This window comes from Balaenoptera borealis (genome assembly GCF_965194805.1).
Source record: "Balaenoptera borealis genome assembly, chromosome: 20".
NCBI classification, from domain to species: Eukaryota; Metazoa; Chordata; class Mammalia; order Artiodactyla; family Balaenopteridae; genus Balaenoptera; species Balaenoptera borealis.
This window is the reverse complement of record NC_138879.1, coordinates 22013086-22040986: the sequence shown is the minus strand read 5'-3', so window position 1 is coordinate 22040986 and position 27901 is coordinate 22013086. Positions and strand designations below refer to the sequence as shown.

The following is a 27901-nucleotide window of genomic DNA, read 5'->3' as shown; positions in this document are numbered from 1 at the left end:
CAGAAGGTTAAGTAACTAGCTTATGGCTCAAGAAGAGGCAGAAGCTAGACGAGAACCCAGACTGGGTGATTCCCAAGGGGGCTGCGCCCTACCTCCCCAACACTGAGCAGGTGTTTGTGCGGAGAGAACTGGGCAGTTCTTACAGTTTGGGGAGACACTTAAGACCCAACTCTTTGTGTTGTAAGCAACAGTCATTCTCCCTCTCAAAATTCTGCAACAAATTTCCGGGGCTCAGGAACTCTGAGAACCCCTGTGATTGGACCCTATTCGCTACACTCCCTAGCAGCTGGGGATCTGGGCGCGCGGCGGGGGCTGCGGGGTGGGCTGTGGGCCGCGAGGGGGCGGCGCCCGGAGGCCCGCGTGGTGGGGCGCCGCCTGCAGGGGGCGCTGGCGGCGGCTCCTGGCGGAGACAATCGCACTGAGCGGCCGCCGCAGCCAGAGCTGGAGCCCGAGCGGGAGCCCGAGCTGCGCGGCGCGGCGCAGAGCTGGGGCTGAGCGGGGCCGGCCGAGCGGGGCCGGGCGGGAGCCATGGGCCGTTAGGGCCGGGCCGAGCCCCGCGATGCCGCCGCCGAGTGGCCCCAGCGTCCTCGCGCGGCTGCTGCCGCTGCTGGGGCTGCTGCTCGGCGGCGCCTCCCGAGCTCCCGGCAAGTCGCCGCCGGAGTCCCCCAGCCCGCAGGGTGAGTGTCGGCCGGGAGGGGCAGTGATCGCGGGCCTGCGCCCCCCACCCCCGCGATCGGGCCCCCGCCCGCCAGCCCCCTCTTCGCGGCGCTCGTGAATTGGGGGGTGTTCTATTCCCTGGATTTGGGTGGGGGGAGCTAGGCGACCTGGGGTCCTCGCTTACGGGGGAGAGGAGGGAGGGAGAGGGAGACCGCCGGGCGGGGGTCTCGGGGAGGCACAATGGGGAGGGCGGGGGTCCCCAGGCTCCGCGCCGTCGCCCCCTCCCGCCTTGTTTTTCTCCCTCCTGGTCCGCGAGGCGCTGCTGCCTGAGCCATTGTCTATCGAACACACCCGCCCAGGGGCGGGCTGGGGCGGGCGCCCGCTCTGCAGCCCCCAGCGGGTTCCTCGCTCCCGACCCGGCTGGGTGGGGGCCCAGGCAGCGGCTGCCACCCTGGGCCCGGACGGGGGCTGGGCGCCTAGAGCTGCGTTTGAAGGGGGGAGGGGAGAGGGGGAGTGGGTGAGGCGGTGGGCGGATTGGCTGCTCGAATGGGGTTCTTCGCCCCGGAGTCTGACAGCCCCCAGACGGCCCCCCAGGTTCAGAATTTGGGGTGCACCAAAGAAACGCTGATGGGCCCATGACGGAGGAGGGGCTGCAGTCGGGGGGCTGTCTGGAAAAAGAGGTACGTTATGATTCCCAGCTCAAGGCGCATGGCAGGGCTGTGGTGGCGGAGCCATGCTGAGCTGGCTAACTGGCCGTGGACAGTGCCGGCTGGGAGGGCAGGTGCCTGGGTCCCCGGCCAGCAGGCCTCCAGCCACGCCTGTCCCCAGCCCCCACCCCAGGTCACCCCCTCCTCATCTCACCTCTCCATCGCAGGGGAGGAGACCCTCCCAGCGCCTCACGGTCCCAGGTGGGTGTGTGAGGTGGGAGCGGGGCCGGCTCCTGCAGCGGGAGAGGTGGGAGAGCTGGACCGTGAGTCCCTACCGATGCCTGGGTTCTCAGGGGCCTCCACCCACTCCAGCCCGCGCCCGCCTCCCTGCCCCTGGCCACACACCCCAGCCCCTGTTCTCCCCACTCCTGCCTCTTAGCCCTATCCCTGCCTGAAATGGTGCTCTCCACTCTTCGCCTTTCCACCAAGGAGCTGACAGGAAAAGCGGGGTGGGGGGGGGGGGTTGGATGAGGGAAGTGGGGTCCGGATGAAGGGAGGGGGTCGGATTTCCTCCTGGAATGAGGCAGGGCTGAAGCCTGCACAGGCGGATCCTGTATGGAATGTCAGGCTTTGAGGAATGGGGAAGGATCTCCTCGCCTTCAGTCTTGCCTGCTCTCTGCAGGAGAGGAGGCTTTGATGGGTAGGAAGGGGCCCTGTTTTTTCAGGAAACCTCTCCCTCAAGACCTGCACCTCAGGGGAGGTGGCCCAGGGAATTGGCTGGAATAGAGCCAGGAGAGGGGGTTCTCATAGGCCACTAGCTGGGGGCCCAAGTTGAGGGGAAAGGGGAAGGGGGAAGGGCACCTGCCCACCCCCTCCCCAGCTTGGCACTGATGCCTCCTCAGGCCTCACCTGCCCACCCCTGTGTTATTCCCTAAGCCCCTTCCCCTTTTCTAATGCTCTGGCCCTTGAACCCAAGGCATTCCTTCAAATGACCATATTCCAGACTCCTGGGTCCCCTCTTCCCAGCTGCTCTATCCAGTTGCTCCTAGCCTGGGGTAGGAGTGGGGAGTCGGCAGGCCCCTCTAGCTTCTCAAAATTCCTGCTGGGTGGCCGGGAGGTGGGGGGGGGGGCGGTGCGGGGAGGCTGCCAGTTCCTGGGAGAACCAGAAAGCAGGAAAGGTTCGAGCGCGTGTGCAGCCACCCGCCGAGTTGGGCTCTGGCCTGGGAAGCGAGAGGGAGGTGGGCTCAGGCGAACAGCTGGATGGGATGCCAAGGGCAGGCGTGGTGCTGGCCCTGGGGTTGGTTGAAAGCCTGAGACAAGACACCTGTCGCTGTTGAATGTCAGGCTCCACCCGTGAGGCCCCGTGACCTCCACATGCCCTGCTGCCCTCGGCTCCGGGGTCTTCCTTCTGTACCTGGCCTCTCCTAGGTTTGTGTCTAGCACCCAGCCCACTCCCCACCTCCGTCCTGGGCCCCACACTGAGGCCTCTGTACCTTTCCAGGCATGACACCCACTCCCATTATTGGCAGCAAGGTAGGGGTGAGTCACGTTCTTGAGGAGGGGCTGTGCTGAGTGGGAAGATGTAGATGGTGCTGTGGATCAGAGAGGCTGCCTGCAGAATCCATGAGAACAACTCAAGTTCTGGTCCCTCCCCTGTCATCCCATCTGAGCTCGGGACACCTGCAGGCCATCCTGGCCAGACCAATCTTGAGGCCAGGGGTAGGGGTGGTTGGAAAGAAAGACTTGGACTTCCCTTCCCAGCCTCCTCCGCACTGGTTACCCTAGGGCCTGGGTCGGCCCCCCCCCCAGATCTCCTTCCCCTTGCCAGGGCCCCAGCTCCCTGCCCATCTCCTGGGAGGAATGAGGGCGTTGCCATGGTGACTGACTGTAGCTGACCAGCTGGGAGGGGGCTGGCAGTCCATGTGAGGGGGAGGGGTCAGGAGGTACTTGTTTGGCCTTAGGGGTTGGGTGAGTCCCTAAATCTGAAGGGAAACAGGCTTGTGCAAAGGATTCTGGGCAGAGGATGAATGATGGGAATGGCCAACCTGCTGGTGTCCCCTTCTCAGTTTTTTCTTGAGAACCCAAACTCTGACCCAACCCCCCTTCCTACCTTCCAAATGGCTGAACCTTGACCGCTCTCCTCTCCACTTGCAGATCCCTGGTTCTCCGGTTATTCATCCTTTCTCAGCCCTCCTTCCCTCTCCTCTCCCTGACACCAGCCCCATAGGGTCCAGTGGTTAAGAATTTGGGTCTAGAGACAGACTCCCAGGTTTGGATCCCAGATCTCCCACTTTACTGTAGTGCAAGTATCTAAACTCTTTGAGCCTCAGTTTCCATATCTATAAAATGGGCTAAGACATCGAGTCTAATACATCACTGACTGTGCCAGTAAAAGAGGGAAAAAATGCTGCCGATTATGATTATGACATTATCGATCATAGGTGTAGCCTGAGTCCAGAAGTGTTAAAATGTCAAAATGTGCATGTGTCAGACTTGATGAAATATGCTAATAGTACCACGTACCTCACAGGCTGATGTGAGGTTTAAATGAGGTCTCTATAAATGCTGGCTCTTATAATACCTTGTCTAGCCTGGGCCCCAAAGCCACGCCCAACCCACAGCCCCCTCCTCTGATCTCGAGGCTCCCCCCAGTTCTCTCATGCCCCCTCCCTCCTCCTCACTCCCCTCACCCCATCTTGCCCACAGAGATTCTGATCAAGGTGCAGGTGTACGTGAGCGGGGAGCTTGTGCCCTTGGCCCGGGCCTCAGTGGATGTATTTGGGAACCGGATGCTGCTGGCCGCCAGCACCACGGACTCGGAGGGCGTGGCCACACTGCCCCTCAGCTACCGCTTGGGCACCTGGGTGCTGGTCACTGCTGCCCGCCCTGGCTTCCTCACCAACTCTGTGCCCTGGCGTGTTGACAAGCTGCCCTGTGAGTGCAGGGGCAGCTGGAGGGGGTGGGGAGCAGCTGACCCCATCAGCCCCTTCCCAAAATAGTCTTGGGGGCGGAGAGGGCAGGCTTTCCAGCAGCTGCTGCCTGGGCTGGGGTATGCAGAGGGGGCTGAGGGAGGATGAAGTCACTGGGATTCAGATGGTGGGAGTGCCAGCCTAGGGGGGGCGGTGCTTTCTCTGGAGCTGACAGGCCATCCCTCCTGCAGTGTACGCGTCAGTCAGCCTCTACCTGCTGCCCGAGCGGCCAGCCACCCTCATCCTCTATGAGGACCTGGTGCACATCCTTTTGGGCTCTCCTGGTAAGACTCCCCGCTCTCCTGGTAAGACTCCCCGCTCTCCACTCCCCCACCCCTCCGCCCACACCAGCTCCTCTTCCCTCTCCCTGACTGGGTATAGAGAACTTCGCCTGCCACATGTTAGCTGGGGGCCCTTGGGCAAATCACTTAACCTCTCTGAGCCTTAGTTTGTTCATCTGTAAGATGTGAACAATTGATAGTATCTACATCGTCAAATTTAGGTAAGGATTAAATATCATCAAGCATGTGAAAAACTTCATAGAAGGTGGTCAATAAATGTTTATTGTTACTGGGGCTTCTCGTGGTTTCTATTCTCCCTCTACTCCTACCATTAGAATTCCCATTTCCTGCCACCTTATCTTCAGTGGATCCACACGTATTTCTCGTGCACCTACTGGGTGCCTGGCTATGTCAGAAGCCAGGGTCATTCCACAGGCATAGAACACCCATCAAGTGCAAGGCCTGGAGCAATCCCACAGTGGCCCTTGTCCACCCACCAGGCTTTCGGTCTCACCCAACCAATACTTCCTGCAGCACCTGTGCTGTGCCAGGCATTGTCTCCAGTGCTGGGGACTAATGGTAAGGAAGAGCAGACCAGCTCCCCACATGGTGGAGTTCCCCGACGAGTAGGAAGACAGACAGAGCATTGCAAACGCTGAGATAATTACAGATCAGGCAGGGCAGGGGAGTGGAGGGCAGCTGCTTTCAGTACTGAGAGGACCCTCACGTGGGAGAATAGCAGCGTGAGAGGATTTGGCGAAGGGAGCTGTGGGACGCGGGGGCTCGGGAGTTGAAGGGGGAGCAAAGGCACCTTCACTGGAGAGGAATCAAGAGGCAGGGGCAGAAGGGGACCGTGGGGGTGCAGGGGATGCTCTGGTCTGGCTATGCAGGGTGGGGGCGTGGTGTAGACTGGTTGACGAAGCCAGGCAGGGGGTAAATTCCATCTGGCTAGTACTAGGGAGCCACCGTGGGTTCTGGAGGGAGAGCCTCGCCTCCCCAATTTATATTCTTATCTTGAGCCCTTGTCCCCAATTACTTTTCTGGTTTGCTCCTCTCCCTCTCTCTGATCCTGAACCAGAGGCTTCTAAGATGTCTTTGGAGGTTTCTAAAATGCCAAACGAACCCTAGCTTAAGCCCTCCCACGGCTCCCACTGCTTTTGGTAGAAAGCCTAGACTCTTTCACAAAGCTGGCAGCGCCCTCCAGGGCCTGGCGCAGTCACCTGCAGTGCCCCGACCAGCAAGCCGCCTCGTGTCCCTGGGCCTTTCTCCTGTCAGTCCTCCTGGAAGTCCCTTTCCACTTTCTTTCCTGGCTGAGTCTTACTCACACTGCAGGGCTCCACAGGGCGTTCCCGAGCTGGGCAGGCCAAGCTCCCCTTGCACCCTGCTATTTTACCAGCGAGGCAGGATGGAACGGTGGGTGAGAGGAGGGGCCCTGGCACCAGACTGCCTGGGCTTCAATCAGGCTCCAGTGACTTTGGGCAAGTTACTGAACTTCTCCCGCCTCCATTTCTGCATCTATAAAATGGGGCTGATAATAAAGGCACCTACCTCAGGGGCTGTTGTGCTAATTTCAGGGGTTAATATAAGTAACCTGCTTAGAACAGTGCCAGCATATCTTAAAGCTTAATAAATGTTAGCTATTACCATATTATATTGGAATACTGTTTATACATCCCCTCTGCTCCAAGCCAGACAGACAGATAGACATACACACACACACACCCTAAGTTGTCAAATGCAGTAGCCACATGTGGCAATTTACATTTGAATAAATTAAAAATTCATTAAACTTTTTAGAATTAAAAATAAATGCAGTTCCCCAGTCGCACTAGCTACGTGTCAAGTGCTTAACAGCCCTGTGTGTCTAGTGGGTACTGTTACAGGCAGCAGGACACAGAACATTTCCATCCACAGCAGGAACTTCTAATGGGTACTGTGAACAGTGACGCACTAGACTGTGAACTTGAAGGCAGGGAATTGTAAATTGCATTTTATTCCTCTTTGTATCCTCAGCACCTAACACAGTTCCTGCCACACAGTAGGCAATAATAATTGTTTGAGGACCTGAACCTCGTCATTTTATAAATTAATATGGAAGGAGTGTTTCTGAGAGAGCAAGTAACTTGCTCGGGGGCCACACAGCCAGGACCAGAAGATTACAGGTCCATGTCCCTTCTAGGTTATCATTCTAAGCCTGGCCAGTTCTCTCCCCAAGTCACCACCCTTCCTGGCCTTCCCAAGTGGCCTAACCCATTGGTTCCCATTCTCTTTAGATACTTGCTTTCTGCTCTGGTCCCTGGGGACCCTTGTCCCCGGCCAGGCCACTGCAGCCCCTCTTTCCATCCAGGTGCCCGCTCCCAGCCCTGGGTGCAGTTCCAGCGCCGGGCTGCCCGCCTACCTGTCAGCTCTACCTACAGCCAGCTCTGGGCCTCGCTCACACCTGCCAGCACCCAGCATGAAATGTGGGCTTTCCCTGCCTTCCTGGGCACGGAGGCCTCCAGCTCAGGTATGCTGGGTGCCAGCCACGGAAGGGATGTTCCCCCCACCAGGATTTAGCCCTCATCCCTTGTGTCCCCTTCCTGCAGGCAATGGCTCCTGGCTGGAGCTGATGCCCGTGGCTGCTGTGAGCGTGCACCTGCTGGCAGGTAATGGGACAGAGGTGCCGCTCTCAGGCCCCATTCACCTGTCCCTGCCTGTGCCCTCGGAGCCTCGTGCCCTCACCGTGGGCACCAGCATTCCAGCCTGGAGGTTTGACCCCAAGAGTGGTGAGTACCTCAAGGGGGTGCAGGTGCTAGAGTTTGGGGAAAGAAAGTGGGACTTAAGTTGGGGGGACACTGAGTTTGATGAAACCCTTGCCTCTCCCAGGGCTGTGGGTACGCAATGGCACTGGTGTGATCCGGAAGGAAGGCCGGCAGCTCTACTGGACCTTCATCTCCCCTCAGCTGGGGTACTGGGCGGCTGCCATGGCCTCCCCCACGGCTGGTGAGAGTGGGGGGACAGCAGGGACGGGGGGTGGTAGAAAGGGAGGCTGGGAGAGTGGACTCCTTCTGAACGGCAGGAGGGACATCCACACCTGGGAATGCTAAGCTCTTGCCCCGCACAGGGCTGGTCACCATCACATCGGGCATCCAGGACATCGGCACCTACCACACCATCTTCCTGCTCACCATCCTGGCAGCCCTGGCCCTGCTGGTGCTCATTCTGCTGTGTCTGCTCATCTACTACTGCCGGTGAGTGCCCCGCATCCCCTCCGACTGCTTCCCAATCCCCCAGCCTCCTCTCATCCCAGGCACTGACTGAGGCCAGCTCCATGCCTGGTCTTGTGCTGGGTGCTCGAGGTCCCAAAGATGCATAAAACACAACTTCCATTCTCCAGGCGCTGACAGGAAAGCACTGCGTATGCACATGCAAAGACCAAAAGACTGGGGGGAGAAGAGGCAGGAGCTGCAGACCAGGCCCCTCCAGGGACACTCTGTAGCTGCTCCTACCACCCAGCCCTCACTTTCAGGGGTCCTCAGGCCACACATGCCCCTGGTTGGCTTAGGTGCTCCTCCCCGGCTCTCACTGCACCTGCTACGTCCCAAGGAGTGCAGTTTACGCCGAGGGAGGCCCAAATGGGCACAGCTGCTGGCTGCTCCCCCCACAGACTCTCAAGCTCTTTCTGCAAACCTCTCCCAGGACCCATCTGGGCTCCCCAACCTCTCTCCTGAGTCCCAGGCACTGTCCCCACCCCTCCAACTATATCCATCCCCCATCTTCCAACTGCGGGTTTAGGGAGCTGCTCTGGCCTCCACCCTTTCCTGACGGTCCCGCTCTGCCCCGTCTCCAGGAGGCGCTGCCTGAAGCCGAGGCAACAGCACCGCAAGCTGCAGCTCTCCGGGCCCTGTGACGGTAACAAACGAGACCAGGCCACCTCTATGTCCCAGCTGCACCTCATCTGTGGGGGACCCCTGGAGCCAGCCCCGTCGGGGGACCCCGAGGCCCCGCCTCCAGGCCCCCTCCACTCGGCCTTCTCCAGCTCCCGTGATTTGGCCGCCTCCCGGGACGACTTCTTCCGTGCCAAGCCGCGCTCCGCCGGCCGCCCAGCCGCCGAGCCTGCGGGTGCCCGCGGGGGCGAGGGCGCCACGCTCAAGGGCGCCCGCTCCGTCGAGGGTCCCGGCGCGCTGGAGCCAGGCCTGGAGGAGTACCGGCGGGGGCCCCCGGGGACCGCGGCCTTCCTGCAGGAGCCGCCCTCGCCGCCACCGCCCTTCGAGCACTACCTGGGCCACAAGGGGGCGGCCGAGAGCAAGACCCCCGACTTCCTGCTGTCTCAGTCGGTGGACCAGCTGGCGCGGCCGCCGTCGCTCAGCCAGGCGGGGCAGCTCATCTTCTGCGGCTCCATCGACCACCTTAAGGACAGCGTCTACCGCAACGTCATGCCCACCCTGGTGATCCCCGCGCACTACGTGCGCCTCGGCGGCGAGGCGGGCGCAACGGGGGCGGGCGAAGAGCCGGCCCCGCCCGAGGGCGCGGCCCCCGGCCCGGCGCGCCCTTTTCCCCAGCCCGACCCCCAGCGCCCGCTGATACCAGGCCACTCGGGCGCGGGGGGCGAGGGCGGCGGGGGTGGCAGCGGCGAGGGCTGGGGGAGTGGGCGCTCGGCACCGGTCAGCGGCTCGGTCACCATCCCGGTGCTGTTCAACGAGTCGACCATGGCGCAGCTCAACGGGGAGCTGCAGGCGCTGACCGAGAAGAAGCTGCTCGAACTGGGCGTGAAGCCTCACCCGCGCGCCTGGTTCGTGTCCCTCGACGGGCGCTCCAACTCGCAAGTGCGCCACTCCTACATCGACCTGCAGGCGGGCGGCGGCGGCCGCAGCACCGATGCCAGCCTGGACTCGGGCGTCGACGTGCACGAGGCGCGGCCGCCGCGCCGGCGGCCCCTGCGGGAGGAGCGGGAGCGCACCCCTGCTGCCGCCCCGCCGCCGCCGCCGCCGCCGCCGCCGCCGCCGCCCGCGCCCCCCCGCCTGGCGCTCAGCGAGGACACGGAGCCGAGCAGCAGCGAGAGCCGCACGGGCCTCTGCTCCCCGGAGGACAACTCGCTGACACCGCTGCTGGACGAGGTGGCGGCGCCCGAGGGCCGCGCGGCCACGGTACCCCGGGGGCGGGGCCGCAGCCGCGGGGACAGTTCCCGCAGCAGCGCCAGCGAGTTGCGGCGCGACTCGCTCACCAGCCCGGAGGACGAGCTGGGGGCGGAAGTGGGCGACGAGGCGGGCGACAAGAAGAGCCCGTGGCAGCGGCGGGAGGAGCGGCCGCTCATGGTGTTCAACGTCAAGTAACACCCGGCCTGGCGCCGCCTCCGGGCCGGCCCCCGCCCCCTCCGCTCGGGCCCGCCCCCAGGGTGCGTGCTCCGGGGGGCCGCGGGGGCCCTCGCCCTTAGCCCCAAGCCCAGGCCTGGAAAGATGCCCGGGGGCCTGCGGAGCTGTCCGGTGGTATGTGCTGGGTAATGTCTCGGGAGAGACCCGTGTCTGCCTCCGAGAGGGAGGTGGGAGGGGTCCAGACCCCCGATGGGAGGTGCTGGGGAGGAGGGCTGGGTGGGGGGGAAGCAGTGCCTGTATAAACGTGGCTGTACATAGAAAGCTCTATCGTGGGAAAGCAGGAGGGGCACCTGGGCCTCAGCTGCTAGTGTGAGGGCTGGGAAGGGAGGGGCGTTCTAGTGGACCCCTGGGAGGGGAGGGGGTGCTGCTTGCCGACTAGACTAGCCCACCTCTGGGCTACGATGTCACAGGGCTGGGGGCTGGGGCGGCTCTGGGGACTACGGGATAATGTGATGGGATTGCTGTGGGCAACAGCAAATATAAAACTGGTGAGATAAATTTCTGTGTGTCTTTCTGTGATGTGGGGGGAATGTGGACACTGGATGGGGGCCCTGGCTCCGGAGCCCCCTGGGGAGGGCAGGCAGGGTGGCCAAATCAGACACTGTTAAGAAAGTGTACAAACTTTAATGCAGCGCACACACACACACACACACACACACACGCACACCTGTGGATAGGGAACAGCACCTGGCCACAGGGTCCACGGAACCGGGGGGAGGGGATGGCAGCTGGAAATGTGGCTTTTGCCACAGCCCTCGTTGGGATAGGGAGGGCCTTAGACTGAGGCCCCGCCTCCCAGGGTGACAGGGGTACTCAGAAATGGGGGTCTGGGAGACTGTGGCGGCGGAGAGGTGCTGGGGAGGCCTGAGCAGTGGGCACCCTCTGAGCAGGGTCCCGAGGGCTGGGGAGTGTCTTCAGTCCTCAGTCCCTCCTCACAGCAGCTGCCTCGGGGCCGGGTCCCTCTGAGGAGCGTCCCAGCGCAGGGCTTCCCGGAGCAAACACTTGGTGCCCTTGGTCCCACAGCGGAAGCCAGAGGGACAGCAGTGACGCCTGTCCGCACAACACGTGCCCTGGATGGTGGGAGGGGGGGCGAGAGTTGCGCGTGGCAGGACCCGGCCCAGGCCCACACCCGGCCCCAGGGCGGGGGGTGGCACTGACCTGGCGGTAGGGACAGCAGGCCCAGCCCCCTCGGCTGTCTCGGCAGCAGGTTTGGTTATCGTGGCAGAAGTGCCCCTCACCACAGTCCACGTTCCCCACACCCACGTGCCGGCCGCGGTCCAGGTGGGCAGCGGGGTGGGCAGAGTCCGCCTCCTTCTCGCAGGATCGGGCCTTCACGTTGCAGGTGTACCCAGCCGGGCAGCAGTGCTGGCGGTCCTCACAGCACACGGCCTGGGGGGACAAAGGGGCATTACACTCTCGATCACCTAATGTCCCCCCACCCGGGACTGGACTCCCCTGTCCTGTCCGGAAGCAGGCAGGTGGGCACTCACGTGTGGCAACTGGCAGCAGGCCCAGCCCCTGCTCAGGCTCGGGCAGCAGGTCTGCCCCACCGGGCAGCTGGTGTGCTGGTCACAGCCCATGTCTCTGGAGTGGGACAGGGAAGCCTGGCGGGCAGGCACCTTGTCCAGTCCGGTCACCACCTCATTCCCCCTCCTACAGTGCCCCCCGGCCACACACGTGTAGCCCTGGGGGCAGCAGTGCTGGTGGTCTGAGCAGCAGACAGCCTGGGGGAGTGGCAGAAAAGCGTGGTCTAGGAAGCTACTACGGGACGGAGCACTGAGCCCCAGCTGCCTCCACTCCGCCTCTCGGGCTCACAGCTCCTCCAGCTGGGAATGACTCTGACTGAGCTGGTGCCACCCGTGGGCCGGGCAGAGGGCAGAAGAGCAAGGCAACAGGAGCCTGGCCAGGTGCTCAGGCCAAGACACCGTCCCTCCCCCCAATACTCTCCCCCTTTCCATGCACCTCTGGGATAGGACAGCAGCCCCACTCCCCAGACGTGAGTCGACAACACGTATTGGAGGAGGGACAGCTGGTGACGTTATCACAGGGGACATCATTCTCCACGGCTCGGGGGTCCGGCAGGCTGACGTGGGCTGGGGCCTTCCTCATCCAGGGCACCCGGCGGGCCCCCTGTTCACAGGTACCCTTCTCTGTGTCACACCTAAACCCAGCCGGGCAGCAGTGCACGTGGTCCTCACAGCACACAGCCTAGGGCGGAGGGAGAGGGGACGGTGGGCCTGGGGGGGCCTAGCTGGCTGCCACCCTCTGCTCAGCCCAGGCCACTCACCGCTCCTCGGTACCTGGGCAAAAGGGCAGCAGCCCCAGGCCCCGGACAGCAGGCGGCAGCAGGTGTAGTCGTCGGGGCAGCTCACCTCCATGTCACACTTCACCTCCTGCACTGTGAGGCAGGCAAGGAGGATGGGTCAGCCGTGGCGCTGGGAACCCTCGGGGGTGCCCTCCCTTTGTCAGTTCCACAGCTAGAACCGGATGGGAGGATGGAGGGTACCGCTCAGGCCACCCCTGGCAGTGATCCTAAGGCGAGGCCCAATGTGGACGAAAGGGGGCTGTCCCTGCCCTGGCCCCTCCGTGCGGCCATCAGCCCCCAGCCCCATATCTGCTCACTCCTCATGGTGCAGGTGGAATGGCAGCATCTGTGCCCCACCCCGCCCCGGTACCTGTGTGTGCGGGCAGCTTGGTGAGGAGGTCCGTAGCATTCTCCTTGGAGAGGCACTTACTCTGGATCAGGTCACACACAGTGTCCTGGGGGCAGCAGTGCAGGTGGTCGGAGCAGCAGATGGCCTGGGTGAGGGCGAAGTGGTCTTTGGGATTTCCAGTCTCCCTGGAGCTCAGGGAGCAGCCAGGCTGACAGCTGGCACTGCCCCAATCCCCCACTAGGGGGTGGCATGAGTCCTGAGCAGCCAGGCTCCCAGCCAGCCGCCAGCCAGCCAGCCAGCCCCACCCCCTGGAGTCCCTGCCTGGTAGGTAGGTGTCCAGGCCAGATGGCTGTGGACGCACAGCCCAACTGGCTACAGCCCCTCACTCACACTGGGCATTGGGCAGCAGCCATACTTTCCACTGGGCAGCTTGCAGCAGGTAGAACCATCAGGGCACTGGGACTGTGCATCTGGGCACAAGACCACTGGAAGGAGAGAGAAAGGTGAGGGGCAGCCAGGGTGGAGGGGAATGTCTCCCCAGCTAGGAGTTAGATGAGGCCTCTCCTCACTCCCAGCTCACACCCCGACACTCTCCCACCTCCTTACCTGGCCTTTTAGTCTTTTGGGCAGGGATCTTCTTTGCCAGGGGGTGGGTGCCTGTGGCCGTGAGGCAGAGGCCATGAGCCAGGTCACAGGAGGTGCCACGAGGGCAGCAGTGCACCTTGTCTTCACAGCAAGAAGCCTGAGAAGAGATGGCCCTGACTATGTCCTTCCTCCCTCCAGCCCTTCCTCTGCCCCCACTGCCCTCCTCCCTCCCCCCCATCTTCCCAAACTTGTACCTGGGGCATGGGGCAGCATCCCCACGAGCCATCAGGCATAGTGCAGCATGTGGAGGAGTTGGGGCATTCGAACTGTCTGTCGGGGCACTGGACGGCACCCAAGGGCTTGGTACCTGTGGACGGGATGACCGAGGATTCCACCCACTCAGTGAAGGTCATTCCTCCCACCACTCAAGGAGCTGCTGGCACCAGGGCCTGCAGGCCCCGCTACAGGAGGATTCGGGGGCTGGCACTAGGGCTCAGGGCTCCCCCAGGCTTTCCTAACCCACTCTCCCCCAAGCCAGTCCTTGCCCCAGCAATATGGCACAGGGCAGAGGCATCCACTGACTGGGTAGGCCTTAAACCAGTCCAGCTTGGCCTCTCCCCACCCACACAATGCTTGGCCCTGGGCCTGGAGTCTTGCATTCTCTCCTGACCCCTCCTCGCCCCAGTGCTGCCCCTCTCTCCAGAGCAGGGGGGCTGCTTAGTACAGATGTCACATGAATGAGGACACGAGGGCAGGAATCAAGGTCACCCAGCTGGCTGCACTCCTGGGTGCTCCAGGCTCTACGTGCTGCCCATCTGGCTCACCTGATCTTTGGAAGCAGGACCGCCCGTCAGCACTGCAGTGGAAGCCCTGGGGGCAGCAGTGGTGGCCATCCCCGCATGACACGGCCTGTGGGACACAGAGACGCCTTCGTTGGCTAGGCCCATTTCCCTGAGGGTGGGAGGAGAGTGCAGGAAAAGTGTAAACGCAGACCCGAGCCCTCCATCGACCTAATGGCACCCTCACCTCTGGGAACGGGCAGCAGCTGGAGGTCCCCGAGATAGTGAGGATGCAGGAGTAGCCAGGAGAACAATGGGCATCGGTCTGGCACGGTGTGCCCAGATGCCGGCTCAGCACCGTGGGCCACTTGTCCTGGGAAGCGAGAGGAGGGGATAAACCGAAGGACCCGAGCCCGGCCCCCTCCTCTGGCCAATCCGAGATGAACCTTTGGGAAATCCCAGGCTGCTAGCTCTTGCCTGGGCCGAAGGGCACTCACCGGAACGGGATTGCAGCAGCTGTAGGTAGCTCCTCTCAGGTCCAGGCAGCAGGCCACAGGGCAGAGCTGACCATCTGGGCACTGTGTTCCAGCCACCAGCCCTGTCACTAAGGCCACCCAGCTCACCAGGGTCCACATGGTCCACCTGCAAAATCCCTAGAGGCATTTGGCAACTAGCTGAAGCCCAGGCCACCCTCGATTCTGGGCCCAGTCACTCCCCCCGCCCCAGGCCCAGGCCTAGCTGAGCCTCCCCAGACACACCCTGTCCAGACAGAAAGAAGGATGCAAGGCCTGAGATTCAGTTTCCTACGTGTGTCCTGTGTGGGTGTCACACATGCACCAGCGCGTGTACACCCATGAGCATGAATGCTGGCATGAGCACGTGTGTGAATCTGTGTCCCCACATGTGGCCTAACACCTGAGTCTCTGTGGCTGAGTGTGTAGAGATGTGGGTATGTGAGAGTCAGGAAGATTTGTGGGTTTTGTGGGTCTGATCTGTGGGGACATGGGCCACCTCCGAGGGGTGGGGAAGGCATCAGTAGCCATGAGAGGACAGGGATGGGGTGCAAGGAGGGAGTCTCCCCTTGAAGAAAAGCCAGGGTTCCACTTCCCGAGCCAGCCCCTCTAGATGCCCGATGCTGTGCTCACACCTGCACCCTGCCAAGGCCTGTTGGTGGGGGAGGGGGAGGGGGAGGGGAGGACACTTGATGACATTGGCAACCACGGGGTTGAGAAAGTTGTGAAAAAAGGAAGTATGGTGCCAGTGGAGTCTGGGCTGCCTTCCCCAGAGGCCAGCCACCACCTGCCCACTGACTGTCACCTCCCCACCCAAGAAAGGGGATACACAGGCTGAGTCAACCTTTGGGGACACCTGTGTTCTAAGGGCCCCCCAATACCACCAGGCCCTTTCAGAATCCCCAAACATACCCCCCTCCCTTCCCCCCACCTCTCCCTGCCCTGGAGCCGAAACCCAGCTGCTTGTGGGGAGCCCATGTGTGTCCACCGGGCTGCCGATCTGCATCATCAGAGGGAAGTAAGCCTCGGTCTCTGGAAGGGAGCAGCCTTTCACTTCCTAAACAAGTCTTCCCCCAAGCTCAGCCAGCCCTGCTAGCTCAATGGGGTGGGCCCAGGAGATGTTACTCTGCCTAGAGGGGCCAAAACAGTCATGTTTGTTGAGTCTCTTAGGAGCCAGTGACAACATTCTACATTATTTTCTTTCTTCTTTGCGACAACTGTCCAAAGTAGAAATTATTACGTTTACTTTTCAAAGGAGGAAACTGAGGCTCAGAGATGTGAAGTAACCCCCCCCCCCGTCATATATCAAGACATAGAGACGACAGGCTTTGATGGCTCCAGACTATACTGGACCTGGGTTCATTTCACAAGTGGACCATAGATAGTGCCTGGAATGGGCCCCCAAACCCCAGGAGGATAGAGGCCTGGGGTCCAAGCTGAGAAGAGGGACAGAAGCGCTTCCTGGACAGGTGGACCAGGCCAGGACAGAAACACGGAGTACGGGGCTGCCTGGATACTGCACATGGGTCCTAGTCCTGGAACTGCCACCGCTGACTATAAGAGCCCCAAAAGTTGCTCCCTGCCTTTGGGCCTCAGTTCCCCATTAGTCTGTGTGTGGACACTGCACACTTTGGATGGCAGGGAATCGCACACACCCAGTCACTCACATCCTCTCTCCCTCACCTGGTTTTCCTCAGTGCCCCCTCTCCAGCTCAGAGACCATCCCCAGGAGACCATCTTCTGGCCAGGTAAGGCTGAAGAAGACTGGTCCTGGACCGCGGCCCCTTTCACTCTCTACACCGATGCCTACAGCCCCCCACCCTGCAAGGCGTCTACAGCTGGCCGCACCTGCTTCTTAGGAGTCCAACCTCAACCGTCCACAGGCTTGTCCCACTGCCCTGGCCAGAAGGAGTGCCTGTCTGCACACATCTCAGACTACTCAGCGCCCTAGTGATTCATTTACATATATTCTCCTTCCTGCGTATCCTGAGGTTCGGGAGTAGAGTGTATGCTTCTACCGAATATACGTGCATGCACGCGCACAAACACACTCAGGACCAGGGATGGGGGAGGAGGGGACCCAAGTCCTCTTAGCAGGGTTCCAAGTGGTGGCCTCTCTCCTCCTCCCCACCCCACACTGCCACCGCAGAGAGGGACAGGAGTCTCTTCAAGCCCCCAGCTCCGTCATCTTCCACTAGGGGGCAGCCCCCAACTCCGAGTGCCAGGAGAGAGAGATTCCCAAAAGGTGAGCCAACCCAGCAGCGAGAGAGCAGGAAAAAGTGGCAGGGGGAGGCGGAAGTTAGCTCGTCCCACACCCCCGCGAGAGGAAGTGAGAGAGAGCCAGACACAACCCAGGGGTTCAGTCACCACTCCCAAGTCCCTACTGTCTTTGAGGAGGCCAGGGTCTCAAGCCCCGTTCCCAACCCTCCGAGCTCGGGGACCATGGGCGGGTGCTTCGCCGGCTCCCGGCCGCGGCGGGGACTACCCACCAGCACCACCACCAGCACCTGCCGACGGGGGCGGAGTCGGCTCCAGAACGGAGTAGTCTCTGCTTTGGGGGAAGGGGCTGCAGGCCCCAGGGGTGCTGGAGAGGGAGAAAACCCCTTCTCATGGGGGTCACTGCAGTTACTGCTTATTCCCACCACCCATAAAACCCCTTCCAGTGCATCGGAGTTTCTCTAAGGGAGTCTTTTCTTGTCTCCCTGATGAAACTACAGAGGAGCCTGAAGCCCCCACCTCCCCCTGGCTGGGCCCCTGGGAAGGAGCAAGCGAGAGGTCTACGCAGCCACCCTCCTTACCTGCGTCGGGGTCGGCGATCCCTGGGGAGAAGCGACGGGGCAGCTCACCAACTTGGCCCCCTCAGCGCGTTGGCCCACCCACCTCCGTTTCCATTGGCCAGATGTCCGGGCTGTCGCTCTCCCATTGGCTATTCGTCGACGTGAAGGCGGGGCCAACCTGGGAGGCTGTGCCGCTTTTCCTACTCAATTCACTCTCCTCCCTCCCTTCCTCTCTCGCCCCAACCCCCCATTTCTAGGGATCATGTGATTAGGGAATCATGTGATGCCGTCGCCTGCTAAGCCTGCCTGCGGGTGCCCGCCTCGCCGCCTCCTGCAGCCCCATCCCGAGATGGGCCAGCTCCTGTCAGGGGACATTGAGAGCCAAGAGCTGTCCCTCAGAGGGTGCGTACAAGAGCATTTACAGGATGTCTCTTGGATATGGAACATTTGTGCATCCTGTTTCTATTCTAGCCAACCAACTCAGATTTAATGCTGGGCAGCCGGGCCCCAAAGGGGAGTGAAGGAGTAGTGAGGGCAAGGATAAACAGCCCTCAGGCCCCTTCCTCAAGGGGCTCACAGCAGGGGGTGGGGTGGGGTTGGAGAATCGGGGGCCAGGTGCTCTAGGTGTGTGTAGGGAAGACGTAGTAGGTTGACTCTAGGCAGGGAAAAAGAGGTTTAATTCCACCTTGGGGGCACTTTTTTGAGCTGAGTCTGGGAGGATTTTAACTGGCAAGTGGGGAGGGGCTGGAGAAGTGGCTAGATAGGGGGTAATGGGAAGAGCATTAGGAAACCAGATGGGAAAGGCAGCCTTGGGCAGGGATTGAGTGCCAGGTTCAATGGAGTGGACTTGAGGAGCTGCTGGGTGTGTGGCACCAGACTGGGCTGGCTGTGCGTGCATAGCACAAGTGGCTTCCTAGTTTCGATCGGCCCTACGTTTCAGGAATTGACATGCCGGTGGGGAAAGAAAATATACCACACGGAACAGATTCACCAGCAGCAGGAGCTAGACTGCTCAGTGCCAAGGGGCCTTTCCCCGGCAGAGATGAGTGATGGGAGATGCACCAGGAGAGACGAGAGGCCCAGAGGAAGCCTGGTGCCGGGTCTTGGAGGAAGGGCAGTGTTTGGTCGTGCCGAGTGGCTGGGGAGCACTGCAGGTTAAGCAAAGAGCTTGAGCTGGGGGTGAGGCTAGGGTTGGAGACAAATAGCCAAACTCAGGGGTGGTGGGAGTCTGGGTAGAGAAGATTTTGATAGAATCAATTGACTGTAAATGTGAGGACTGGACTCTGGACTCTCAATTCTATTCCACTGATATATGTGTCCATTCTTAAGGCCAGTATCACACTGTCTTAATTACTATAGCTTTTTAGCAAATTTTGAAATAGGGGAAGTGGGAGTCCTCTAATTTCTTTTTCAAGGTTGTTTTGGCTATTCTAGGTCCCCTGAATTTCTATGTGAATTTTAGGATCAGTTTCTGCAAAGACAGCTGAGGTTTTGATAGAGAATGCACTGAATCTATATTTGGGGTGTATTACCCTCTTAACAATATTGTCTTCCTATTCATGAATATGGGCTGTCTTGATTTATTTATCAGTTTCTTTTTGACAGTTGCCAAGTATTCCACGCTATAGGTGTTACATGTTTACTTAACCAGTCTCTTTTTTTTTTTTTGGCCACGCTGTGCGGCTTGTGGGATCTTAGTTTCCCTACCAGCGATCAAACCCGTGCCCCCTGCAATGGAAGCTCAGAGTCCTAACCACTGGACCACCAGGGAATTCCCTTAACCAATCTCATTTAATGGACTTTTATGTGTTTCCAATTTTTGCACTTACGAATAATTAGGCAACGAATATTTCTGAACATGTCTCTGAGTGCACATATGGGGGTTAAATTCCTGAAAGTAACATTGCTGGGTAAAAGGTATGTTGAAATGTTAATACCAAATTGCCTTAACATTTTTCCAATTTACACTCCCAGGCTCAGTATTTGGGGGAACTTATTTCCCATATACTCACTAACGTTGGATATGCCAGTTCAAAGAATTTTTGCCATTCTAATGACGGAAGATATTTCATGGTGGTTTTATCTGCATTTCCTTGATCTCTAGGGAAGCTGAGCATTTTTGTGTCTGTTTATTCTGCATATGTATTTCTTCTGTGAAATGCCTGCTCTTATCTGTATTAGTCAGGGTTCTCCAAAGAAACAGAACCAGTTGATGTGTATATAGAAAAAGATTTATTAAAAAGAATTGGCTTACATGACTATGGAAGCTAGTAAGTCCAAAATCTGCAGTGTGAGCCAGCAGGCTGGAGATTCAGGAGAGCTGATGGTGCAGATGAAAGTCCAAAGACGTTGCTAGAGAATTTCCTCTTGCCTGGAGAGGCCAGTCTTTTTGTTCAATTCAGGCCTTCAACTGATTGGATGAGGCCCACCTGCATTATGGAGGGCAATTTGCTTTAGCCAAAGTTCAGTGATTTAGATGTTAATCTCATCCAAAAACACCTGCCAAGTTGACACATAAAACTAATCATCACACAACAAACTCACAGATATAGAGAACAAACTAGTGGTTATGAGTGGAGAGAGGAATGGGGGAGGGGCAATATAGGGGATTAAGAGGTACAGACTATTATATATAAAATAAGCTAAAGAATATATTGTACAACACAGGAAATATAGCCAATATTTTATAATAACTATAAGTGAAGTATAACCTTTAAAAACTGTTAATCACTACATTGTACACCTGTAACTTACATGATATTGTATAGTTGATATAGTACATCAACTATAGTTCAATGATAAAAAAAACTAACCATCACATTATCCCTTGTTCATTTTTCTCCCATGTTTCTTTTTCTTCTTGAACTGCGGGAGCTCTTTATATAGTCTGGATATTATATACGTTGCAGATATTTCCTCCCAATCTGTCATTTGTCTTTTATCTTTGTTTATGGTATCTTTTGTGGTCAGAAGTTGTGTTGTTATGTCATCTGAAATCTAGCAATCGATCTTTTCCTTTGTGGCTTCTGCCTTCCCGCAGCCCACACTTGCTTAAGAAGTTAGAAATATGTTCTTCCTGGTCTGTGACAATTCCTGCTGTGGTCCCACCTCGGATGCCAGCACTACCCTGGACTGAGGCACCACAGTGATAGGAGATTCCACTGAGAGCCCTGACACGAAGAAAACCCCGGATGTGACTCTGGCTAAGAGGTTCCTCCAGGTCAGGGTTGGACAGCTTCCCTCTCTCTCCCTCTTTCTGCTTCTTTCAGCCTCTCCCCAGTTCTTCCCATCACCCCTTCAGGGTTTTCTTCATTCAGACTTCCAGTTCTGCTCTCACAGAAGAGTCACAGCTGCCTCAGGGCCAGGGGCCTTTCTCCCCAAGGTCTTGAATTGCCCGATAAAACATCAGATGCCCAGTTAAATTTGAATTTCAAATAAAGACAAATTTTTTAAGCATAATTATGTCCCATGCAATATTTGACACATACTTACACTTAAAAATTAATCCCTGGGAGTTCCCTGGTGACCTAGTGGTTAGGATCCGGGCTTTCACTGCTGGGGCCCGGGTTCAATCCCTGGTTGGGGAACTGAGATCCCTCAAGCTGTGCAGTGTGGCCAAAAAGAAAAAAAAAAATTATTCCTTGTGTATCTGAAATTCAAATTTAACTGGGCATCTTATATTTTTATTTCCTAACTCTGGCAGCCCTGAACACTAAGGTTGGAGTGAGGGCACAGAAACAGCCCCTGCCTCATACACACCTACTCCTTCCTTCCCCATCCTGCCTGAGTCACCTTAGGGTGAGTAATTGTTGCCCCAGTTGCTCAGGCGCCTGCCCTCCTCATCGGGCACCTGACTGGTGTCTGTGGGGCTCTGCTCGGCCCTCCAGCCTGTCTGGGTAGGTGTGGGGGAGGGGAGGCAGGAGCAGGCCAGTGCCCGGGCCAGAGGCTGTGGCGGGATATTTGGCAACAGAGGCACCAGACCTGGATTCCTGACCTAGCATAGGCCGTGAACTTGCCCAGTGCCAGTGGGCAGGCCGCTTCCCTTGTTGTTTTTTAATCAATTACTATTTTTAACAAAGTATACCATGCAAATAAATTTTAGTCAAGTTATAACACAAAGCAGCACTCTCTTTTTTTTTTTTTTTGGCTGTGCTGCATGGCATACGGGATCTTAGTTCCCTGACCAGGGATGGAATCTGTGCCCCCTGCAGTGGCAGCTCGGAGTCCTAACCACTGGACCGCCAGGGAAGTCCCAACACAAAGCAGCACTCTTATCCTCTCTCTTTTCCTACACCAGGCTTCCACTTTCAAACCCTTTAACCGTTTCTTCTGTGACTTTCCCTTGTGTGCTTGTATGTGAATTCTTAATTCGCCTTTGGCCTCAGTGTGTTCATCTGGGCAGTGGGTGAGCACTGCCCTGCTCTCTGTCCCCTGGGAGATTCAGAGTCTGCACTGGGCTGTGGCGACTCCACCTGGCCCCGGGTGCAGGTAGACTGATGCTGGATGGTATCTTTAAATCCAGCTGTGGGGTGCAGGATGCAGGGTAGGGGTTCAGCGGGAGGGAAGAGAGGGGAGAAGGGGGAAGGCCGGTAGGGGAAGTGGATTACTTGGCTTTGCCCTGTAATGGAGGGAGCTTCAGGGATCCTGATGTGCAGGTCTGAGAGCCCCTCATCTCGCTGAACCCCCTTTCTATGCAACGAGGAACCTAGCGCTCAGCGAGGAAGCTCCTCTCCGGTCCCCTTCCCTCTTACAAGCTGTGTGACTTGACTTAACCTCTCTGCCTCAGCGTCCTGGTCTTTACGTTGAGGGCAACAACAATAAGGCCCTTTCCTCGGGAATGAGATAACGCCTGCAGAGCCCTCAGCTCAGGGCCTAAGCCAAGTATGTGCTCAATTAACGAAGCTGCCACCGTTGGTTGTGGTGATTCCTCCCCTTGGGCCCTCCCCAGCTCCCCCTCACACATACTTTAGCCTGGGAGACTGCCCACCCACCCCTCAGCCCACCTCACCCTCTCCTCTCGAGCCGTGGCCCATGTATCTCTCTTCCCAGAAATCCACCTGGACCCCCCACGTGGCTGCACCCCATGGCATCCTTCTGGCCCAGGGTCCAGAACTCTGTCCAGGAGGGTCTGTTTGCACCTGGTCCATTTCAGACTCCTGAGAAGGGCACCCCATCAGACTGAAACCAACAGAATCCCTCAGCCAGACCAGGGCAGAGGGGGCAGAGGAAGACTCAACCCCTCAGGGATGGGGTCGGGGCAGGGAGACGCAGGGTAGGGTGAGCTGGGTTGAATTCTCTTCTCCCATCCAGATGTGGAGTCAGCATCTGCCTTCTGTGGGAGAGGAAGGCACATTCCCAGGTCAAACTTTCAGTTTCTTATGTTCTGAGAGCAGTGGGGTGATCCAGAGAAGAACTTCCTGGTAGAGGCAAGGACTGACCCCAGCGCGTCTCCACGAAGCCCGATTGGCCTCTGGGACAGGCAGGTGGCAGGTGCTGGAGGACAGGAGCCAGCTCTTTCCTGGAAACCTGGGCAGTGGGCTGGCATCTGGGCAGTGGGACCTCATCTTTGCCTGTTGATCTCAAATTCCAGCTCGGCCTCTTCCTAGCTGGGTGACTTTGGCTTTTTTTTTTTTTTTTAATTTATTTATTTATTTATTTATTTATTTTTGGCTGAGTCGGGTCTTTGTTGCTGGGCGCGGGCTTTCTCTAGTTGTGGCGAGCGGGGGCTACTCTGTTGCAGTGGGCGGGCTTCTCACTGCTGTGGCTTTTCTTGTTGTGGAGCACGGGCTCTAGGCACACAGGCTTCAATAGTTGTGGCGCATGGGCTCAGTAGTTGTGGCTCACGGGCTCTAGAGCGCAGGCTCAGTAGTTGTGGCGCCCGGGCTTAGTTCCTCTGTGGCATGTGGGATCTTCCCAGACCAGGGCTCGAACCCGTGTCCCCTGCATTGGCAGGCGGATTCTTAACCACTGCGCCACCAGGGAAGCACCTGGCTTATTTTTTTGACCTAAATGCCCTCATCTGTGAAATAGAGGAACTGTATTATAATTACCTGCCAAGGTTTCAGGAGGATGGAATGTGCTTGCACACGTATGTAAAGTACCAAGCTCAGGGGACTTCCCTGGCGGTCCAGTAGTTAGGACTCCACACTTCCAATGCAGGGAGCGCGGGTTCGATCCCTAGTTGGGGAGCTAAGATTCCACACGCCACACACGGCCAAGAAAAAAAAGTACCAAGCTCATAGTCGATCCTCATAAGCTGTCACCTCCTTCTCCTCTACTCCTACGATCGAGAGAATTTTGACAACTAAACTACATTTATTCAGGACTAAAATTCATTTTCTTATTAAAATTTACAAAATCAATGATGTAAAATCTGACGCCACTCAAATGAAAAAGAAAACATCCAGCCAAACCCAAGACAGGGGTTCAGATCCTCCAAACCCTTCTGAAGCTCCTTCAGGGTGCTGGCCCTGCACCACATCTAAGGACACCCTGTCCCTCCCCTGGAAGGCTTGGGAGGGGCTGGGCCCCGATGGTGGTCTGGCCAGTGTCATACCTCCCTGTGGGTACAGGGAGAAACTTTCCCCATCCTGTGCCTTTTTCTGAACTTGAGAATGCCCTGGGGGCAGCTGTGCCCCTCAGTGGTTGCTGCATTGCCTGTGGACTCCAGGAGTTGGAGCCTGGCCGTTGCCAAGGGCAGCAAGTGGACAGGTTGGGTCACGGAAATGGAAGGACAGCTTGGGCTGTGGGCACTGTTGACTCGTTGACTGTTAGGGCTGGAATGTTAATGAACTTGGGGGCAGGGCAGGGAGTGGAGAGGAGAAGAATCAGGACCATGTTTTGCCGGCCTCCTCTGTTCTACATCACTGAGTCCTTCTAACGACACTGCAGAGTGTTAGCTCCACCTCGCAGATGTATGAGACACTAAGGGTCTTGTCCAGGGTCATCCGGCTACTAAGCGGTGGTGTCAGTATCTGAGTCCAAGTTGATCAGACCTCGGAGCTTTTGCCCACATCGCCAGGCTCCACTGGATGCAGACGCCAGCGCAGCCTGTCCTCCCTCCCAGCCCTTCCAGCCCTGAGCTCTCCTGCCCCTCTCCAGGCAGGCCCCCTAGGGGTCAGGAGACACCCGCTTCAAGTCACTTGGACAGGTCACTTAACTCCTCTGAGATTGTTTCCTCATCTGTAAAATGGGTCCACAATAACCTCCACATGCCCTCTTACACAGTCATGAGAGGTTCAAATGGGATGATGGATGTAAAGAGATCTTGTAAAGTGGCACATAAAATGGAAGGAATTCTTTTTAGGACATCAAAGAGGTTCCTCTTGTTAATCTGATGACCTGTCTCTGAAGCACTGGGCCAGGGCTTAGGTGAGGAAACTGCCTTCCCCAGAAAATTCAGAGAGGTCAGGTCAGGGTCATCTCCAGGAGCCCAAGGAGGAACAGAGAGAGGAAGCAGCTACATGGAGGGCGGGACAGGAGGACGGAACTCCTCCCCCCTCAACCCGGGGCACATTTTCCAGGTCACAAACCCCTTTCACACGCCTCATCTGTCATCTTAAACCTCTCAGCAGTGCCGGAAGGGAAGTAGGGCCAAGAGTATTATTCTTTCCATTTCAAAAATGATGAAAACAAGGCCCAGAAAAGAGACAAATTCCCCCAACAAGTTAGCAGAGAAATCTGTACTCAAATGCACATCAGGGGACTTTAATTCAATTTCTTATGTTAGGATGGTTGCTGGTATACTTGATTTCCATGTTTTTAAAAAGTAGGTCTGGCTAATGTTTATTGAGACTCACATTGTGCCAGGTTCTGTACTAAGCTCTCCTTTAATCTTTGACACAGCCTTGTGAGGTAGGTACAGTTACCATCTCCATCTTACAATGAAAGAAGGAAGACTCAGAGGTTAAGCAACTTTCCTGGGCTTGTGTAGTTGGAAAGGGGAGAAGCCAGAAATTGAATACAGGTCTGGTCCAGAGCCTGTGTTCGTAACCATCATAGTTGTTCTTTTCAATGCAAGTTTTTCTTTCAGTGTGAGTGCCCAGCTCTCATCTGAGCACTTTCCTTCATCCCAGCCTGCTTGGCCCTCCCTTGGCCTTCACTATGGGTTAATCTCCATCAGTGTTTCCTGACCCCCCACTTCTCCCTTGTTCTAGGCCGTCTTAGGCCCTCTCCATCACGTGACCTGTTTTAGTGCCTTCACAGGCACTAAACCTCATGTCCTTCCTGTCTGCAATTGTCTTGTTTATTTACTTGTTTGTGTGTTTGTCTCCTGCACTAAAAAGTGTGAGCAGGGACCCAGTGTGGCTTGTTCCCTGCTATATCCCAGTACCTACAACGGTATTTGGCATACAACACTGAAACATTTTTAAAAAGAGAAAAAGAGAGGGAAACACTCAGTAAATCAAAAAGAGAGAGAGAGAGAGAGAGAGAGAGAGGGAGACGAACACAGGTCAGGCCTTTGTTCCAGGCCCAGCTGGGATGGCTCCTCCTCAGTTTGCGTCACTGAGACACGGGCTCAGCCCTGGCATGGCCACGCTTTTCTGGAGGCTGACATGCTCCAGGCAGCCTCGGGCATGCTGAGAAGCAGAACCTGCAGCCCCAGAAGGCAATGACACTGCATGCGACCACTGGTGCTTGGTGAGCTCGTGAGGTTCGCAACAGAATCAGATCCAAAGTCTTCGTTTGGTAATGTAGTTTGTAACTCTCCTTCAATACATTTTCAGAAGTGAAATTCACAGAGTGTAATTTCCTATGCACGTTTAAAAAAATCTGTATTAAATTCAAACTGTAATAGAGAGGAAAAATAAAAGAAAGTAATTTAGAATGAAATAATATGTATTTCTGTGTGCAAAAGCTCAGGCTTGACTCCACGAGAGAACAGAAGCTTGCAGATGCCCATGAATCACTGGCGACGGAGAACCGGAAATGGAGGCTCTGCGCTGGAGTATTTTGTTAGTAACTCAGCTCACACCAGCCAGGTGGCCAACAGGATGAGATGTTCTGAATGGTGAATGATCCTTGGTAAAGTTCTAACGGAGACAAAGCCACATCTTCCTGAAGACTGCATGGTAGTTTTATTCCTGGGAAATTCTATAGATTATCAATATAAAACCATTTAGAAAGATATGGGTGAAATAGAGCTGGCTTCGAGGTCGGATAATCATCAACAGATTTCTCGAATCCGCAGATGTGGAACCCGCGGATACAGAGGGCCGACTGTATTCACCGTACATTTTATATAAGGGACTTGAGCATCCCCGGATTTTGGTATCTGCAGGGGCTCCTGGAACCGATCCCCCGTGAATACCGAGGGACGACTGTATGTGGTTGTCCAGAAAGACAGAGGAAAGCCTCGAGGTGTACGGGGATAAATCCCTGTTAATGTCAGACTGTCCTACACTTTATAGGACATTGAGCATCCCTGCCCTGACCTCTATCAAATGCCAGGGGCTCTGATCTTGTGACAATCACAAATGGCCTCATAAATTCCCCAAATTTCCCCTAGGGGGCGGTAGAGCTCAGATCGAGAACAACTGCCCGGCATATTCCCCATCGCCCCGCTGTTTAACTTAACACTTACCTTTGAGGTTGTTTTACACTCGGAGGTGGAGGTCAGCATCCCTTTCAAGGTGGTATTTGTTATATGGGGATATTGTCAGGCAGTCCCTTTGCATGGCATTCTGCTGTTACAAACAGGGCTACGGTAAGGGCGAGTCATTTCGCACACGAGCAAGCCAATCAGGGAGGAATGCTTACAAGTGGCCTGGCTGAGTCACAGGGTTGGGCATTTGGAATTTTGATAGCTATGGCCCAAAACTGCCTTCCTCGGGGGTAGATTAATCCACACTCCCCAGCAGAGTAAGAGTTCCAGGCATCCGGCTGGGGGTTGGGGGGAAGGCAGTTCTGCAGTCTTAGCCAGGACCCTTCACCTCTGGAGGCCACCTCCTCAGACCGCACCCAGGGTGCTCCCAATGAAGACTTGGGTGTCCAGAAACTTCCCAGCTCATCTTCTCAAGCCAGGCAGGGGCTGGGGGGAGACAAGAGAGGCCTTTCCCTGGGTGGGCTGATTCTAGCTATTACATTTATTTCTTTTTTTTAACCTTCAAAAAAAAAAATACAGGGACCTCCCTGGTGGTCCGGTGGGTAAGACTCCGTGCTCCCAATGCAGGGAGCCCAGGTTCGATCCTTGGTAGGGGAACTAGATCCCGCATGCAGGCCTGCCTGCCGCAACTAAGACCAGGCCAGCCGAAGCCTAAATAAATAAATACTTTAAAAAAAAAGATAGCTTTGTTGTTGTGTTTTTTGTTTTTGTTTTGTTTTCTCATGCATGGCTTGCCGGATCTTAGTTCCCCCGACCAGGGACTGAATCCAGGCCACCGAAGTGAAAGCCCCGATTCCTAACCACTGGACCACCAGGGAATCCCCAGCTTTGTTGCTTTCTGATTCTATACATAATATATATGTATTTCAGAGGGAGAAATCCCTTTCCCCACCAACTTTTTATTTTAAAACCTTTTAAAACTTCAGAAAAATTGCAAGAATGGTACAATGAGCACCATATACCCTTCACTTTGATCTACAGTTGTTCACATTTTGCTACATTGGCTTTATCTCTTTATTTTTGCTGAACCATTTGAGACAGTTGCAGACATTTGCCACTAAACACTCGGTGTGCATTTCCTAAGA

The 27901-nt window shown here is 56.9% G+C and overlaps 2 protein-coding genes across 6 annotated transcripts in view; one reads left to right on the top strand and one right to left on the bottom strand.

Moving 5' to 3' along the window:
• GRN (granulin precursor) overlaps positions 1 to 17336 on the bottom strand; it is a 257459-nt gene extending 240123 nt beyond the window's left edge. The window contains exons 1-13 of one of the 3 annotated variants that reach the window (XR_014238887.1): positions 17234 to 17318; positions 14421 to 14576; positions 14171 to 14296; positions 13969 to 14053; positions 13399 to 13511; positions 13166 to 13301; positions 12950 to 13044; positions 12581 to 12704; positions 12206 to 12303; positions 11868 to 12113; positions 11396 to 11629; positions 11064 to 11294; positions 10567 to 10975 (exon numbers count right to left, since the gene is read on the bottom strand). Coding sequence is in view for 2 of the 3 variants with exons in the window: in XM_082374385.1 (XP_082230511.1) it covers positions 10838 to 10975; positions 11064 to 11294; positions 11396 to 11629; positions 11868 to 12113; positions 12206 to 12303; positions 12581 to 12704; positions 12950 to 13044; positions 13166 to 13301; positions 13399 to 13511; positions 13969 to 14053; positions 14171 to 14296; positions 14421 to 14558 (1764 nt within the window). In the remaining variant the exon portion in view is untranslated. Of the gene's footprint in view, positions 1 to 10513; positions 10976 to 11063; positions 11295 to 11395; positions 11630 to 11867; positions 12114 to 12205; positions 12304 to 12580; positions 12705 to 12949; positions 13045 to 13165; positions 13302 to 13398; positions 13512 to 13968; positions 14054 to 14170; positions 14297 to 14420; positions 14577 to 17233 lie in introns of those variants that run through there. The other 2 variants (XM_082374385.1, XM_082374384.1) reach the window with 2 other exon arrangements.
• Positions 397 to 10403, top strand: FAM171A2 (family with sequence similarity 171 member A2). Of its 3 annotated transcripts, none has more exons than XM_082374379.1 (8): positions 397 to 677; positions 4011 to 4238; positions 4465 to 4578; positions 6902 to 7060; positions 7140 to 7319; positions 7420 to 7536; positions 7658 to 7784; positions 8384 to 10403. In XM_082374379.1, exons 1-8 carry the CDS (start codon positions 560 to 562, stop codon positions 9864 to 9866), a joined length of 2526 nt encoding a protein of 841 aa, XP_082230505.1. In that variant the 5' UTR covers positions 397 to 559; the 3' UTR covers positions 9867 to 10403. The 3 variants fall into 3 exon arrangements, with proteins under 3 accessions (XP_082230505.1, XP_082230503.1, XP_082230504.1); XM_082374377.1 differs by having other exon boundaries at positions 401 to 677; positions 4465 to 4557; XM_082374378.1 differs by lacking the exon at positions 397 to 677 and adding an exon at positions 1190 to 1337.
• Positions 17337 to 27901: the final 10565 nt, after the last annotated feature.

Excerpts from the sequence above, each read along its gene's own strand:
- FAM171A2 (XM_082374379.1), top strand. The coding sequence starts at position 560 with ATGCCGCCGCCGAGTGGCCCCAGCGTCCTCGCGCGGCTGCTGCCGCTG. Across the intron at positions 678-4,010 it reads GGAGTCCCCCAGCCCGCAGG|AGATTCTGATCAAGGTGCAG; the intron begins GTGAGTGTCGGC and ends TCTTGCCCACAG. Across the intron at positions 7,320-7,419 it reads GAGGTTTGACCCCAAGAGTG|GGCTGTGGGTACGCAATGGC; the intron begins GTGAGTACCTCA and ends TGCCTCTCCCAG.